Below are 17690 nucleotides of genomic sequence, written 5' to 3'. Positions count from 1 at the left end.
GAGTTCAACCCCGCACGCTTGAACTGAGGGGGGGGGTATGTGAGACTGTGACCGGGGTTATCTATGACGGCCGGTATGTCTCGCCCAGGTTGTGCTCACTCCATGATAGAAAGTAAATCCACTATAGGGTTAATGCTGTTTCCCTACAGGCTTAAGGAAGGGTTAAAAGGAAACAGGAACGAGGGCAGGTGTGCCGGGTGTGGGGGAAGTGACCAGAACTTCCTGAGCCCTCTGCTGGAGAGGCACATGTATTTTGTTATGGACTTTTTGTTTGGACATTAAACACCGTGTGCTGTGAACCTTGATGCCTGGATCCCGTGTCTTCTGCTGCGCAGCCGACCGCGCTACCTCACATGTGTTAAAATGCTATCAACTTCTCCCTGAGAGTAATCTTCAATGGTTACTCGATTTTTTACATGAGGGATCGTTCTCTCATTTGTGATGGCATTACCATCTTCGTCATATTGCAGATTCCCCTGACCATCCCGGACATGTTCCCGGATGATCTCATTCTCTGTCCTCTCTAAGCGCCTCCTCACGGGATTAGCCTGAATCTTCCCTTTATGGTAATCCTCCTCATCAGATGATGAAGATGAATCCCACACATCCCCATCCCAAGTATCGGGATCCCAGTTTACAGAAGCTGAGGCGATACTTTTATGTACTTTGGTTTTATTTACTTTTCCTCTTCTTTTCTTGTACTTATTTTGAGCAATTTTTACGGCAGCTTTTTCTGACACATTCTGATAATGTTCCAATTTATCCTTCAACAGTCTGGTATTACATTCCAGAACTGTTTTCTGGCCACCTAATTCTACTATCTTTTGTTCCATTTGGGAACATTTCTTCTGCATCTTTAGATTACGCTCATGCATCTCGCGATATGCACTTGCCAAAATCCAGATGCGCCGTCCTAAAGACACTACATCACCTGCTTTCACAGGGACACTACTGAGTACATTAACAACATCAGTAATCTCACTACCCTTGAGCTTATTCTGCCATTGTTCTGCCAATCCACAATTGACCAATTCATGTGCTATAAGATTGTAGGGAGCCTCAGTCCAGCCGGGGATCTCCACAACAACCTCCTTAACATTATCCTTACGTTTTCTGAACATTTTGACACTATGCAAAAAGATTGAAAAATATCTGGAAATTTGCCAAATATATGTTTTTAACTTCTAAATTACAAAAATTCGTTAATTACTTCTTATAGAAGTAATCCTGCCGACTACGCCAATTTATGTCTTGCTAAATTCTACTAAAAAGGGGGCTGAAAGCCCGTACTTACGAAGCGCTCACTGATATCCTAATCAGGCACGAATACTAATATTCTTTATAACAAGATACTATTTATTTTAATAGCACATGAATATATATATAGTCAATGGTACATAGGCATAAGAACTATAGTCATAGAAACTTATACAATAACAGAAATATGCATCAACATTACCGTTATGTTGTAGCAATCCTTTCACATCGGAGGGAACTCGAGTTAATGATAAGGAATCAACATGGCATCTTGCATCACAGGAACAGTGCGTACGTACACTTCAATGTCCTGGAAGGTTTCCCTAACATTAAGCGAGTCTGGTGTATTTTTATAGGAAAACATTGTAGGTTGTGTTTAAATGGTCACCAGCATGTGACAGCTGAGTCATGTTCATGTAACTTGACCACAAAATGCTGTGGGCACCGGCAGCTTCCTGCACATTCTGCCAGTTGACAACTGACCGACCACAGTTTGACCATAGTGTTAGTGAAATATTGCAATGAGCCGTAAATTTCATATGCAAGCTTCCTTAAACCTGTCTTTAAGCTAACCACAAGTTTCCGGCAAGTGGAACTGTAAATGTTACTTCCTTATTATCTAAAAACTGCTTCAAAACCTGGTTGACATGTATTCCTTGGTCATCATTAGTGGCCCTCCAAAGGACATCTCTTTGATACTGAATTATTGATAGGTCAAATAATATCTGGGATCACTCCTATCTTTTGATTATGATTCCTATCTAATTACATTCAAACTTCAGTCATATCACATTGGTATCACAGGGCCCACCGTGCTCCAGGTGACAAAGGAGCTGCTGGCAACCCGAAGGTTAGGCGGGGGGTACAGAGTTGGGTGGCTCTGAAACTAATAGGCGCCTGACCGAGTTAAACGTCACTTGGATGAGGAGACTGTGAACCCTTTTGGCGTCACAGGGTACCTAGGGCAGGCACACGCAGACACAAGTCTGCCACTGATACTGCAGACTGGTCACGTGCGTAGGGAGCACGTCAGACCACAAGGACCCTGACCCGTACCATGCCGAAACACAGCTGTATCCAGACACAAATACCCGGTACCGGTGTCTGCCCTAAAATCTCTTGCACACTGACACATACACACTGAAGGCAGGTGGTGCAGCAGCCGCAGCCCAGTTAACTCCACTGGGCTGCACTAGCAGGTCTGGACGGTAGGAGGTGGAAGCCCGGCGCCTGACCCCATGGTGCTGAGCCATGGGTGTCTTGGCGTTACAAGCACCGGACGCCTAACCCTGCCTACTGCTTCCAATATATGGCTTATGCCGCAATGAGGCTCTAACATGAAGGTGTGCTCTGTCTGAGCAAATGTGAAGACTGCGCACCTCCATGTTCTCTCCAGCCCCTTTTATAACCTGGGTCCGCCCCAAACCCAGGGTGAACCACAATGGCACCTCCAGCCAGGGTCCAATAGCAGAGTGCCACATCATCAGCGACATCACCAGCGGCCTATCTGGCCTATCACTGATGACCTCATTGTTGCCACACCCCAAACACCTCAGCAGTCATCCTCTGACGACCAATGGTGAGGTGCCGTGTCTAGGGACGGGCCTCCTCGAGCCAGTCCGGAGTGGCCACATCATCAGGACACCTGATGTGTGTCGGCCTATCAGAGCCTGCCACCTCACGGACATGCCCAGTGAGCTCCTTACCGGACCTAGCCTCTGATGCACTAAGTGCCTGAGCATGCTCAGTAGCCTGAACAACAGTCTCAGAAATCAGACTATCTATCTGAACTTGCTCAGTAGGCACAACACAGGACTTAGACATGGCACAATGTCCAAGTATGCTCAGTAGCCTAAACCGAAGACTTAAGGCCCCGTTACATGCAACAACATCGCTAACGAGATGTCGTTGGGGTCACGGAATTCGTGACGCACATCCAGCCTTGTTAGCGACGTTGTTGCGTGTGACATGTATGAGCGACCGCTAACGATGCAAAATACTTACCAAATCATTGATTGTTGACACGTCGTCCATTTACAAAATATCGTTGCTGCTTTTGGACGCAGGTTGTTCGTCGTTCCTGAGGCAGCACACACCGCTACGAGTGACACGCCAGGAACGACGAACAACACCGTGCCTGCGTCCTCCGGCAACGAGGTGGGCGTAACTTTCGTGCAGCTGCTCTCCGCCCCTCCGCTTCTATTGGACGCCTGCCTTGTAACGTCGCTGTGACGCCTCACGAACTGCCCCCTTAGAAAAGAGGCTGTTCGCCGACCACAGCGACGTCGCTAGAAAGGTAAGTACGTGTGAAAGGTACTAGCGATATTGTGCACCACATGCAGCGATTTGCCCGTGACGCACAAACGACGGGGGCGGGTGCTTTCACGAGCGACATCGCTAGCGATGTCGCTACGTGTAAAGCAGCCTTTAGCTTCAGGAATGGCACAATCAGGCTGAGCATGCTCACTAGGCGAAACACTGGATTTAGGCTCTGGCTGGGGTAAATCGGCACACGCATGCGCACTAGCCGCCTCTCCACACTTAGACTTGGAGGAGGAAGCAGCCAGCTAGACGACCCGAGGCACGGACAAAAACGGCGGTCGGCGTCTGGGCATAACTGGAACCGCAGCGGGCTGCTTGCGGCTATGGCGGCGCCGATTCGTAACAACACCCCTCATGCAAACATCCAGGATTGTACACCACTACTAATCCCACCGCAGGAATCTTTCCCAGCTTCATATACCTCACAGATCCCACCACAGGCACACCCACAGAATTGTACACTTTCCTAAATCCCCTCAGCCTTGTACACCTCTCCAAATCTCACCACAGGCATCCCCTCAGCATCATACATCCCGAAATCCCACATATGCATTCCCACAGCAGCATGGAGCCTCCAAATCCAACTACAGGCAAATCCCCAGCATTGTACACCACTCCAAATCCCACCACAAGCAATCTCCCTAGCATCCTACACCCCCCAAATCCCACCCTGCATCGTACACCCCCCAAATGCCACCACAGACATTCCCCACAGTATCGTACGCCCTTCAAATTGCACCACACGCAAACCCCCAGCTTTGTACACCACTACAATTCCACCGCAGGCAATGCCCACGACATCATACAGCACTCCAAATCCCATTGCAGCTGTCTCCAAAGTATCATAAACCCCTGCCAAAATTCCCACAGCATCGGACACCCCCCAAATCCCACCAGAGACATCCCCCAGCATCGTACATCCCCCAAATGCTACCGCAGGCATCCTCCACAGCATCGTACATCACCCCAAATCCCACCACGTGCAAACGCCCTGCATCGTATGCGCACTACAAATCCCACAGCAGGCATCCCTGCAGCATCATACAACCCCTAGAGCCACACAGGGGATGCTTGGGGTGTTATTTATCAGGAGATCTGTCTGTATGGGATTAGATTGGATCATTTCTCTCCTGATGCCGCTCGCTGCTCTGTTACTGTACAGTCTCCATTATGGCCGTCGTCTGCATCATGTTGTCACCCTTGCAGGAGGAGGTATGTGGAGATATGGGCAGCACGGTGGCTCAGTGGTTATCACTGCAGCCTTGCAGTGCTGGGGTCCTGGGTTCAATTCCCACCAAGGACACCATCTGCAAGGAGTTTGTATGTTCTCCCCGTGTTTGCGTGGGTTTCCTCCGGGTTCTCCGGTTTCCTCCCACACTCCAAAAACATACAGTTAGGGACCTTAGATTGGCAACACTGTCCCCATTGGGGCTCACAATGTATGTAAAGTGCTATGGAATTAATAGCGATATATAAAGGAATAAATATTATTATTATTCACCATCACTGGGCACAGGGGGGCATTAACTCCTTTAGTGCTGCGCTTACACTCCAGGAGACAGAACGTGTTCCCGTCTGTGCGGCTCTATCAGGAGATCTGTCTGTATGGGATTAGATTGGGTCACTTCCCTCCTGACGCCGCTCGCTGCTCTGTTATTGTACAGTCTCCATTATGGCCGTCGCCCGCTCCATGTTGTCACTATCAGGAGGTATTAATGTTCTATCATTATCTGTTACTGACGGCCCCAGTTCTGCCATCCGATCTCTGTGGAGGTTCCTGCACTTTATAACTTTGTCTTTGTTTTTCTGAAATATTTATCAAAGTTTCAGATATTTTAGATTTGTTCTGTGTTTTTGGTGCTGGATTGGAGATATTCTGTGATAAATCTCTGTTTGTGACTATAGTTGCACTGTGTGTTATACGGGGGGCAGGACGGGGCCAGGACTGGATGTAGTGATCATGTGAAGCTGGTAACAGCTCCGGAGATTTCTTACATGGGATCTTTCTGATGTTACATCGTCATCTTCTCCCCATTCAGGTCCCTACAATATCGGATCCTCTCAGATCTTCTGTTTCAGAGAATTTTCTTGATTGACCCGTAAAGGATGGATAGGGACAGGGACAAGATGATGGAGAGGATATTACACCTCACCCTAGAGATCCTCTTCCGGCTTACCGGAGAGGTGAGAGATTCTGATGACGTCACATTACATCATTCTTATCTATGGGAATAACAGATGGACAGAACTGGAGAGGTGAGGACTCTGGAAATGTCTGTAGTGAGGTTTATTAATGTGTCTCTCCATAACCAGGATTACACAGTAGTGAAGAAGACCTCTAGTGAGCGCTGTCGGGGCCCTGTGTCTGAGGGATGGGGAAGACCCCTGAGCCCAATCACGGGGCCTCCACCTCACCCCCTGATACATGAGGACATCAATGAGCAGAAGATCCTAGAACTCACCTACAAGATGATTGAGCTGCTGACTGGAGAGGTGACACTGCTGGGAATGCTGGGACATTATACAGTAACGCTATGAAGGGATCGGGGGATGACGGTATCATTGTATGTGTCAGGTTCCTATAAGGTGTCAGGATGTTGCCGTCTATTTCTCCATGGAGGAGTGGGAGTATTTAGAAGGACACAAAGATCTGTACAAGGACGTCATGATGGAGGATCCCCAGCACCTCACATCACCAGGTAATAGACAAGACTAAATACACACGGCCTATAATTATCTGTATGTAAAGAATGAATTCAGTCCCTGTATGTGTTTCCTCCAGATCTATCCAGTGAGAGGACAATGCCGAAGAAATGTCCCCGTCCTCTTCTTCCACAGGACTGTAAACAAGAAGATCTCGATGTTCCTCAGGATGATCAGGTAGATGGAGAGAAGATGTCATGAAATCTTCCCTATGATGTGTAGACAGCTGTGAAGGTCTTCTGGTCAGTCTTGTTTGTCCACTGGTATCAGACAATGAACAATTTATTGGGGACATCATCAACATCAAAATTAACTTAGGCTACATGCGCACACTGCTTTTTTTGCTGCGTTTTTGGCTGCAGTTTATTTGTCAGAACTTTCTGACATCTGACTTCCCAGCAAAGTCTATGAGAAGTCAGACTTTCTATGCGCACATTGCAGTTTATTTGTCAGCGTTTTATTTGTCAAAAGTTTGTGACAAAAAAAATGCAGCATGTTCATTCTTCCTGCGTTTTTGTCAATATTTGTCACAAAAACGCAGCAAAAACGCAGGTTGTGAAAAACGCACCGAAAACGCAGCAAAAACGCACCTATAATTACAAGCAATTTTTGTGACATTTCCAGGCTCTCTCTGACAAGGTGCAGTTTTGTCTGCATTTTGCCTGCAGTTTGTGAACACAAAAAGATGCAGCGTGCACATGTAGCCCTATTCAGTTTCTGGTAATCAGGATCAGTGTGAATCCACATCAGGATAGGAAAATTGAGAGATCTGACTGACTTTGGAAAAGGCATCATTATCAGTGGTAGATTAACCAGGGCCAATATTTTAGAAACTGCCAACTTTGTTGGGGGAGAGGGAATTATATGCAATGGTGTAAAAAAAAAAAACAACAACTCTTTTAATGGAAAACATTCATTCATCTGTGAATTTGAAGAACTAGTTGAGAAGGCTGTGAAGAACTGTTCTGAGGAACAAGCGGGGCTCAGCCAGGAAAATTGCACCTTATTACGTCGCTGGAGTCCAACTAATGTGTCCAAATGCACTTGTCATTCCTCAACAGAAGTGGGATATAACTAGACAGGGTAAAGCTGATCATAGACATTAGATGTTGTCTGGATCTTCTCACAATTTTCTGGTTATGGAGACTGCTGGTTACAATTAGGAGCCGACAGGTTGGATTATACGGGAGATCTGTAAATATGTGATAACTATTTCACACAACTTCTCTATCTGTCTGTGACTTTTACACTATTTGTTTCAGGGTGAGACATATGTGAGGGGTGATGAGCGGTGTAAAGAGGAGATTCCTACAGATAACCGCACAGGTGAGTAGTGACCACTAAATGCAGAGAAGTTACAGATTTTATTGTCACTGGATTGTAGAATTATGTGTTGATCTTTTTAGGGTTTGTTATACAGACTTTATATTTTTTATTTCTTAACATATTGTTTTTGGAAAGTTTCAATGGACAAAATTGACATTTCTCAGAATGAAAATATGTGGCAATATCTATACATTCTGCTCTGGAGTCAGTCACTGTCCACAGTACGGATGTTCGGTCTTTGGTCAAATGTGGAATCACGGAGACTGACTGGGTACCTGGGTAACATTGGAAGAAAAGCATCAGGGAATCGATAAGGTGAGTATGCTATATTACATTATTAGACGATGGACCATATTTTTTCAAGCCACAAGATAAAATAATTTACTTTTTCTAACATCCAAAATTTATAGGACTATGAATTCAGACCACAAGAAGACTCCTGAGATATCAACAGAGGGACACAAAGTGACATGATTTAGGGTTACTGGTTTAAGATGACACACCTGAAGTAATTGTGAATCTACAAATGATTTGTCTGGACTATTGTCTGATTTTGTGCATAAGCTTAACAACAATTATCTGAATTTGCACTTTTCAAATGAAAGGATGGGTATTGGGATTGGAGGGTTTTATAAATCAAGGATGACCTTATTACAGCAACTTCTAGGAATCCAATTGCCACTAAATCCTTGCTATGGTAGGAATCCAACCATTCATTGACTTTGAAAAGAGGATCCCCAAAAGGCAGCACTTAAAGGTAAGGAAAAAATCCAGCATCGTAGACGGAGATGTGAATATAAAACTGGGATTTTTTTATTGAAATCCTTTAAAAACATAGAATCAGTGGGGAACACAGTGACACGAGGGAACAGGTGCTACCCTACGCGTTTCGACCTTGCGGTCTTAGTCATGGAATGCATGATATCTCTAAAACAGATTATTTAAAGACATACTAGAAAACGTCATAGGTATACATGTGCTGACTAATTAAGAGTCCAGGGAGGTATACACCCTTTACAGGTTTCATAGAAACAGCACATGATAAAGGTGAGGAAAATAAAAAATAAGTATCTAAAAACAGAGATATAAGTGCGAAAATGTGCAGAAAGTTGCATACAAAATACACAGACTGAAAAAAAACAAAAAGTGTGCAGTGAGTTAAAACATGTAATTCCCATGTTGAAAATATAGGAGAGCTATGTCAAGGAATTATTTTTTTTTTATTAAATGTAAATGATGTTATGTGGTGGGAGTCATAGCAAAAAAGGAAAAAACCTGTTTAAAATCTATTTTTGGAATAAATACTGGGAAAAAATGTAAGGCAGAAAGGGAGCAATAATATGTATTCATGAAATATAATGTAATGATGTATAGGCATGTGAAAGCCCATATTTTCCTTTTTCAATGATGGTTTGACATGATTATCAAAGATGAGAAAAAATAGGAAAAGAAGGGAGTAATATGTCAGATGTACAGGAGCGTCCAAAAAGTCACGTATACTGAGTAATAAGATCTTGCCGAGTGTTCAGACCGTGAGGAATATGGGTGCCAAGTTTGAATATCCAGAAGGATCCTCTGTTCAAGAGCTTCCTTCTGTGGTCACCTCCTCTACTCGGTCTGAAAACGTTTTCTATGCCTGTAAAGGTAAAAGAATTTAAGCATCTGTTATGTACTAAAACAAAATGTTTAGAAACCGCAGATATATTCATAGCGGAAGAATTCAGTGCGTCTGACATGTGGCGCCTAATACGTCTCTTTAATGGACCCCATGTACATCCGACATATTGAACTTTGCAGCTCGTGCATTCTACAAGGTAGATAACATATGGAGTATTACAGTTTATGTAACTTTTTATATCATATGACATGCCTGTATGTACTGAAGTAAAGGATTTATTTCTGTAGTTGCACGAAATACATTGATTGTGGCCACAACGAAAGAAGCCCGTGCAGGAAAGCCAGGTTGCCGTGGTGTTTTGACTATTTACTACACTTGGTGACAATATGTTGGCTAGACCTATTGCACGTTTGGCCACAAAGTTGATTTTATATTTATTAAGAATTGCATTGAGGTTCTTATCCTGATGTAAAAGGGGCAAATGTTTTTTTACAATATCGACTATTTGACCATACTGGGGAGAAAAAGCTGTACCAAAAGTGATTTTATTTGGAATTTGATTGTTTTTAGTAGCTTTGCACTTAAATAAATCATCTCTATTGATATTATTTGCTATTTTTTGTGCTCTATGTAGGCACCACTGCGGGTAACCTCTGTGTTTCAATCTCATCAGTGTTTTATTTGATTGAAGGGGAAAGGCATCAGGTCTGGAACAATTTCTTTTTACGCTAATCAATTCTCCCAAAGGAATGTTTTTTATGGTATGACGGGGATGACAGGAAGGAGCCTGTAAAATTGAATTACAGTCTGTCTCTTTTTTATATGGATATGCCTCTATTTTTGTGGAATTATTTGTTAAGATGACATCCAAATAATTTTTTTATGATGGATAGAAAAAGTGAATTTGAGGTTAAATGGATTTGTGTTTAAATAGCTTACACATTTTTTAGCTTCATCAGGACTCCCTTTCCAGATTAAAAGTAGATCATCAATATATCTGGTATAAAAAACGATATGATCTGCAATAATATTGTTTAAGTTGTTAAAGATGTAAATCTCCTCAAATACAGCCACAACGATGTTTGCTAAAGAGGGGGAAAATTCCCCCCCCATGCTGATGCCACAAATCTGCAAAAAAAATTCCTTATCAAACGAAAAATAATTATGAGTAAGCAAAAAAATAACTGCAGAAACAATAAAATCCTGAATATTGAGTGGATTAGAACTGTGTTTTTTCAAAAATTGTTTAATGCAGTCTATAGCATCATGATGAGGAATGGATGGATAGAGGCTGATAATGTCACAGGTTATCCATAGGTAGTTCGATTGCCAGGGGATGGAGTCCACATTATACAGCAAAGCTTTCGTACAGTTAGGTCCAAAAATATTTGGACAGTGACACAATTTTCGCGAGTTGGGCTCTGCATGCCACCACATTGGATTTGAAATGAAACCTCTACAACAGAATTCAAGTGCAGATTGTAACGTTTAATTTGAAGGTTTGAACAAAAATATCTGATAGAAATTGTAGCAATTGTACATATTTCTTTACAAACACTCCACATTTTAGGAGGTCAAAAGTAATTGGATAAATAAACCAAACCCAAACAAAATTATTTTTATTTTCAATATTTTGTTGCGAATCCTTTGGAGGCAATCACTGCCTTAAGTCTGGAACCCATGGACATCACCAAACGCTGGGTTTCCTCCTTCTTAATGCTTTGCCAGGCAGCCGCAGCCTTCAGGTCTTGCTTGTTTGTGGGTCTTTCCGTCTTAAGTCTGGATTTGAGCAAGTGAAATGCATGCTCAATTGGGTTAAGATCTGGTGATTGACTTGGCCATTGCAGAATGTTCCACTTTTTTGCACTCATGAACTCCTGGGTAGCTTTGGCTGTATGCTTGGGGTCATTGTCCATCTGTACTATGAAGCGCCGTCCGATCAACTTTGCGGCATTTGGCTGAATCTGGGCTGAAAGTATATCCCGGTACACTTCAGAATTCATCCGGCTACTCTTGTCTGCTGTTATGTCATCAATAAACACAAGTGACCCAGTGCCATTGAAAGCCATGCATGCCCATGCCATCACGTTGCCTCCACCATGTTTTACAGAGGATGTGGTGTGCCTTGGATCATGTGCCGTTCCCTTTCTTCTCCAAACTTTTTTCTTCCCATCATTCTGGTACAGGTTGATCTTTGTCTCATCTGTCCATAGAATACTTTTCCAGAACTGAGCTGGCTTCATGAGGTGTTTTTCAGCAAATTTAACTCTGGCCTGTCTATTTTTGGAATTGATGAATGGTTTGCATCTAGATGTGAACCCTTTGTATTTACTTTCATGGAGTCTTCTCTTTACTGTTGACTTAGAGACAGATACACCTACTTCACTGAGAGTGTTCTGGACTTCAGTTGATGTTGTGAACGGGTTCTTCTTCACCAAAGAAAGTATGCGGCGATCATCCACCACTGTTGTCATCCGTGGACGCCCAGGCCTTTTTGAGTTCCCAAGCTCACCAGTCAATTCCTTTTTTCTCAGAATGTACCCGACTGTTGATTTTCCTACTCCAAGCATGTCTGCTATCTCTCTGATGGATTTTTTCTTTTTTTTCAGCCTCAGGATGTTCTGCTTCACCTCAATTGAGAGTTCCTTAGACCGCATGTTGTCTGGTCACAGCAACAGCTTCCAAATGCAAAACCACACACCTGTAATCAACCCCAGACCTTTTAACTACTTCATTGATTACAGGTTAACGAGGGAGACGCCTTCAGAGTTAATTGCAGCCCTTAGAGTCCCTTGTCCAATTACTTTTGGTCCCTTGAAAAAGAGGAGGCTATGCATTACAGAGCTATGATTCCTAAACCCTTTCTCCGATTTGGATGTGAAAACTCTCATATTGCAGCTGGGAGTGTGCACTTTCAGCCCATATTATATATATATATATATAATTGTATTTCTGAACATGTTTTTGTAAACAGCTAAAATAACAAAACTTGTGTCACCGTCCAAATATTTCTGGCCCTGACTGTATCCCTCAGGAATCCAGGGAGATCTCTTACTAGAGGCTGTAAAAAAAAAGTCAAAGTTAATAAAGTTGAGCCGTGAAAATAAAAAAACATTTTTTTACCACGAAATTGTTACTTCAACCAGGTAGCTTTTTTTTCACAAGGGTATCAGGAAAAATTGCACCATAAAATGTATGGTGCAATTTCTCCTGAGTACACAGATACCTCATATGTGGTGGAAATCAAATGTTTGGGCACATGGCGGGGCTCAGAATGCAAGGAGTGTGATTTGACTTTTCAAACGCAAAATTGTCTGGGATAATTAGCGTATTCCATGTTGTGTTTGGAGAGCCCCTGAGGTGCCGAAACAGTGGAGGTCCCCCACATGTGACCCCATTTTGGAAACTAGACCCGCATGGCATAGAAAAAAAAATCAGGGCGCACGCACAGATGTTCTGCAAAAAGGGGGGGGTGACTAGGTGGGTTCTAAAAAAGAAGTCCTGTCAAAAGTTGAGTACGACTGCAGGACGATTGCTGATCAGGTAACTAATTGTTCAAGTTTTGTCTTTTTTTTTTTATTTGGGATGCGCAAAAAAAAAAGCAAAAACTAGAGCAACAATTACGTACCTGAGCAGCCAATCACGTAGCTGATTAGCACTTGGTGGCAAGCAGGTTGGGGGGGAGGGAGTGGGAGATGCGATTGGGGATAGTTAGCAAAGAGCCACGAACAATACTTACAGGATGGATCAGAACAGCGGCAGATGGGGGGGTGGCAGATGGTGGGCAGCGGCATATAAAGGGAGCATCTGTGAATGTGAGACGGCGGCGGCTGGGATAGGGTGGGGGCGGATGGGAGAGGGCGCAGTGGATGCAGGAGCGGCGGAAGATGGGGGGAAGAGAGGATGTGGGGATGGGTGGGAAGGGGAGTGGGAGGTGAGATTGGGGATAGTTACCTTACAGGATGGATCTAGGCAGCAGGATCACAGGAGATGAAGGAGGCAGCAGATCGGGGAGGGTTAGAGGTTCGAGAGGGAGCGCAGATCACGGGGGAGACAGGTGAGCAGAGCACAGATCACGGGGGGTGAGAGGGGGAGGGAGAGTGGACAGCAGATCACGGGGGTTACAGGTGAGGGAGCACAGATCACGGGGGTGACAGGTGAGGGAGCACAGATCACGGGGGTGACAGTTGAGGGAGCACAGATCACGGGGGTGATAGGTGAGGGAGCACAGATCACGGGGGTGACAGGTGAGGGAGCGCACATCACGGGGTGACAGGGGAGGGAGCGCACATCACGGGGGTGACAGGGGAGGGCGCGCACATCACGGGGGTGACAGGTGAGAGAGCGCACATCACGGGGGTGACAGGTGAGAGAGCGCATATCACGGGGAGGACAGGTGAGGGAGCGCACATCACGGGGGTGACAGGGGAGGGAGGACACATCACGGGGGTGACAGGGGAGGGAGCACACATCACGGGGGTGACAGGGGAGGGAGCGGGCAGCACATAACGGAGGGAAGGGGGCGAGCAGCACATAACGGAGGAGAGGGGGCGCGCAGCACATAACGGAGGAGAGGGGGCACGCAGCACATAACGGAGGAGAGGGGTCGGGCAGCACATAAGGGAGGAGAGGGGGCGGGCAGCCGATCACGAGGGGGAGGGGCCGGGCAGCGGATCGGGGAGAGCAGTGGCACTGTGGCAGATGGAGGAGGGCAGCGGCGGCGGCGATAGGTAGGCTTTTCGCCGGTTTCATTCAATGCAATGGCAGCGCGGCAACTTCCGGGTCCCATGCTCCCGTCACATAATAGCATGGGACCGGAGCTTGTCGCCCTGCTATTGCACTGTATACACTCACTGTGTGTGCTGGCGTGCTCAGGAACGACAAGTGAAGGTGACGGGGGCGGTTACCGGCAACAGGTCCATGGTGATTGAAGAGATCGGTCACAAGGCCGATCTTTATGCCGATCTCTCCAATCAGAGCTGCTAGAACTGGGGGAGGGTGATCCAGTGAGGTCACCCAGCTCCAGCCAATGGCCAGTGCTACAGCTGTACTGGTCAGGGCTGGATTTCAATGTTTCAGCCATTTTAAATGGCTGGAACATTACAGTGGCTGTGATTGGTTGAGCGGCGTTCGTCAGCCAATCACAGCCTCCGTAGGTCCGGGAAGGAGGAACCACCCCTCCTGAGGTCAGGTACAGGTCCCCTCCTTCCCGAATCTGCGGTTTGTGTTAACCGATCGCAGTCACCGGGGGCTCCGGTGCCGCGATTCCGCCATGAAGGAAAGATCTGTCCTTGGTCTTTAAGGCCCAGGGCACCATGACGGATCTTTCCGTCCATGGTCGTGAAGGGGTTAAAGAGACGTATTAGGCGCCACATGTCAGACGCTCTGAATTATTCCGCTATGAATATATCTGCGGTTTCTAAACATTTTGTTTTAGTACACAACAGATGCCTAAATTCTTTTACCTTTACAGGCATAGAAAACGTTTTCAGACCGAGTAAAGGAGGTGACCACAGAAGGAAGCTCTTGAACAGAGGATCCCTCTGGATATTCAAACTTGGCACCCATATTCCTCACGGTCTGAACACTCGGCAAGATCTTATTACTCAGTGTACGTGACTTTTTGGACGCTCCTGTACATCTGACATATTACTCCCTTCTTTTCCTATTTTTTCTCATCTTTGATAATCATGTCAAACCATTATTGATAAAGGAAAATATGGGCTTTCACATGCCTATATATCATTACATTATATTTCATGAATAAATATTATTGCTCCCTTTCTGCCTTACATTTTTTCCCAGTATTTATTCCAAAAATAGATTTTAAACAGGTTTTTTCCTTTTTTGCTATGACTCCCAACACATAACATCATTTACATTTAATTAAAAAAAAATTTCCTTGACATAGCTCTCCTATATTTTCAACATGGGAATTACATGTTTTTACTCATTTTTTGTTTTTTTTTCAGTCTGTGTATTTTGTATGCAACTTTCTGCACATTTTCGCACTTATATCTCTGTTTTCAGATACTTATTTTTTATTTTCCTCACCTTTATCATGTGCTGTTTCTATGAAACCTGTAAAGGGTGTATACCTCCCTGGACTCTTAATTAATTAGTCAGCACATGTATACCTATGACGTTTTCTAGTATGTCTTTAAATAATCTGTTTTAGAGATATCATGCATTCCATGACTAAGACCGCAAGGTCGAAACGCGTAGGGTAGCACCTGTTCCCTCGTGTCCCTGTGTTCCCCACTGATTCTACGTTTTTAAAGGATTTCAATAAAAAATTCCCAGTTTTATATTCACATCTCCATCTACGATGCTGGAATGTTTTCCTTTGCTGCTGAATGTTCCTCCCGCCTGGGCCAGGGCGTTTCCGTGCATCGGTGGTGGTATCCTGGAGTGAAGAGGGGTGAGCTGAATAATTTCTATTTTCATTTAAAGGTAAGGTCTCACGTTTTTTTATTTTTGTATTAATAATAGTGATTATGAAATCAAGTATTTTTAATAGAAAATTAAATTCACTGTTTATTTAGTTTTTATTTAATTCTAGCTTTACTGAAGCACTGGGGGCTGCCATCTTGGGTTTGCTGTGAGTAACGACAGTTACTCACCTCCTTTATGGCAGCTCCCAGGGCATTGAGTCTGATAGTCGGACTCCGACCCGTATACTTAGTACAGGAGAGCTCCCTGCGGTGACCTGGAGACGCCCACCCTGGCCTGTCCAGATTACAGCAGAGGGAGGACATCATCGCCACCTTTGATAACTGTGTGCTCCACTTTCCCCCTGTCACCTGCCGGGATGGATGGGGTGAGTGATCCTGGCGTACTGCTCCTCACTTTGTCGTCCTACCCCCCCCCGCACTCTGCCGGTCACCTCCCACCCCGCCGGCACTCTGCCAGTCAAACCCCCTCCCCGCAGTCCGCTGTTTACCCCTCCCACCGTACTCTGCTGCGCACCCCCCTTCCCCGCCGCTCCCCTCCCCTCCCCATGTGTGCTCACCTCTGGCCTCCGCTGCTATGTACTGTGATCTCTGACAGGACAGGCTGTCGGGAGCGCAGGTCTGAGGTGAGTGCATGCGGCATTGGTATACAATCAGTGTGGGGCATTGGGAAACAGTCAGTGGTCAGTGCGGAGCATTGGGATACAGTGTGGCGCGGGATACAGTGGAGCACCTTGCAGCTGGCCTTAGTGACACTAGACATATTAGCATCACTTTGTGGTTACCATCAAAATGGCTTTGCACTGTGATCCTAAACTTCATGTTCCCTTATCCTTTTGGAAACACCCAGATTGGGAGGGGGAGGCGTGACATCACACACAGGAGAGCAGATTCTGCCCACTTTTACTGCAGCTGTAATGTGAGATAGTTCTACAGTAGCTCTACAGCAAAATTTCAGCAGCTGCTCCCCCTAGTGTTTAAGAGTGGAAAATATCAAACTTTTTAAAAAAAATTATATTTTTCTCAATTAAAAACAAATAATATTATTTAAACATAACATTAAAACATTCATCATTTATATTTTTTGAGTTATTGAAAAAACAATTTTTTTTGACGACACCTTCCCTTTAAGGATTTACAAAAAGTACTCAAATTTAAACATGTTTAAAAGAGAAGCAAAAGGTTTAAAAGATTGTTTTTGGCTTGTTTTTATAGCAATCTTAAAAATAAACCGTATCGGGAAGCAAAAGATGGACATGAGGATAGAATAATGAGATGGATTACTAGTTTTGACATTAGGTTCAAGTAGAGATGAACAGGAGTCGAACAAATTTCCTGAGCTTCAGGGCTCTAGTGCAGCCTTTGATTCGTTTGAAATTGGGCATTACCAATATGAGACATGTAATGACTGACAGCCCGCTGTCATAATCTATATGTCTCATTTGTTACACCTCACTTCATTTAAAATAAGCTCTGGAGGCAGATTCTCTGGGAGATTTGTGTCCGACCCATACATTTTAACAGCTCATTTACATATTAAGAAAAACAGAAATTTTCTTGAAATAAGACATTGGATCTCAGATATCAGGGTATCATTTTAAGATACCTACTAAACAGTTCCTTTTAATAACACAGGTCTGCAAATGTCAAATTGTTTGAAAAGTAAGGTTTTATGGTTTTTTCCATATACTTTGAGTACTGAACTAACAAATATCGAAAAAATTCCATCACGTACAGTTTTTTCACAAACACTGACTCCATAAGCTTTTTCTTGCACCATACTTTGACCCTTTTGTGTGGCTTTTGGTGGATGAGTTTGATGTCATTAGATTGGTTAGAATTTAATGGGTTCTGTGCTCAGAGTGTCCATAGCATCCAATCATTGCATATCTTTCATTTTACCTTAGCAGTATAAGGAATGAAAGCTGCGCTGTGATTGGTTGTTATGGGCAGTAAAGACAGATTTATTTTTTTTTTAGACAGAGTGGGGTGTTGTGCTTACCATGATTCCT

General features: G+C 44.4%; 1 protein-coding gene across 2 annotated transcripts in view; it reads left to right on the top strand.

The window, feature by feature from the left end:
* LOC142311935 (oocyte zinc finger protein XlCOF8.4-like) overlaps nucleotides 1-17690 on the top strand; it is a 56190-nt gene that overhangs the window by 16401 nt on the left and 22099 nt on the right. For both annotated transcript variants that reach the window (XM_075350803.1, XM_075350804.1), the window contains exons 2-6: nucleotides 5619-5763; nucleotides 5893-6072; nucleotides 6155-6278; nucleotides 6362-6459; nucleotides 7545-7608. In XM_075350803.1, the coding sequence (XP_075206918.1) occupies nucleotides 5686-5763; nucleotides 5893-6072; nucleotides 6155-6278; nucleotides 6362-6459; nucleotides 7545-7608 (544 nt within the window). In that variant the 5' untranslated portion in view covers nucleotides 5619-5685. The remainder of the gene's footprint in view (nucleotides 1-5618; nucleotides 5764-5892; nucleotides 6073-6154; nucleotides 6279-6361; nucleotides 6460-7544; nucleotides 7609-17690) is intronic.

This window comes from Anomaloglossus baeobatrachus, chromosome 5 (assembly GCF_048569485.1).
Source record: "Anomaloglossus baeobatrachus isolate aAnoBae1 chromosome 5, aAnoBae1.hap1, whole genome shotgun sequence".
NCBI lineage: Eukaryota > Metazoa > Chordata > Amphibia > Anura > Aromobatidae > Anomaloglossus > Anomaloglossus baeobatrachus.
Note: the sequence above shows the minus strand (reverse complement) of the source record. Positions and strands in the feature narration are given on the sequence as shown.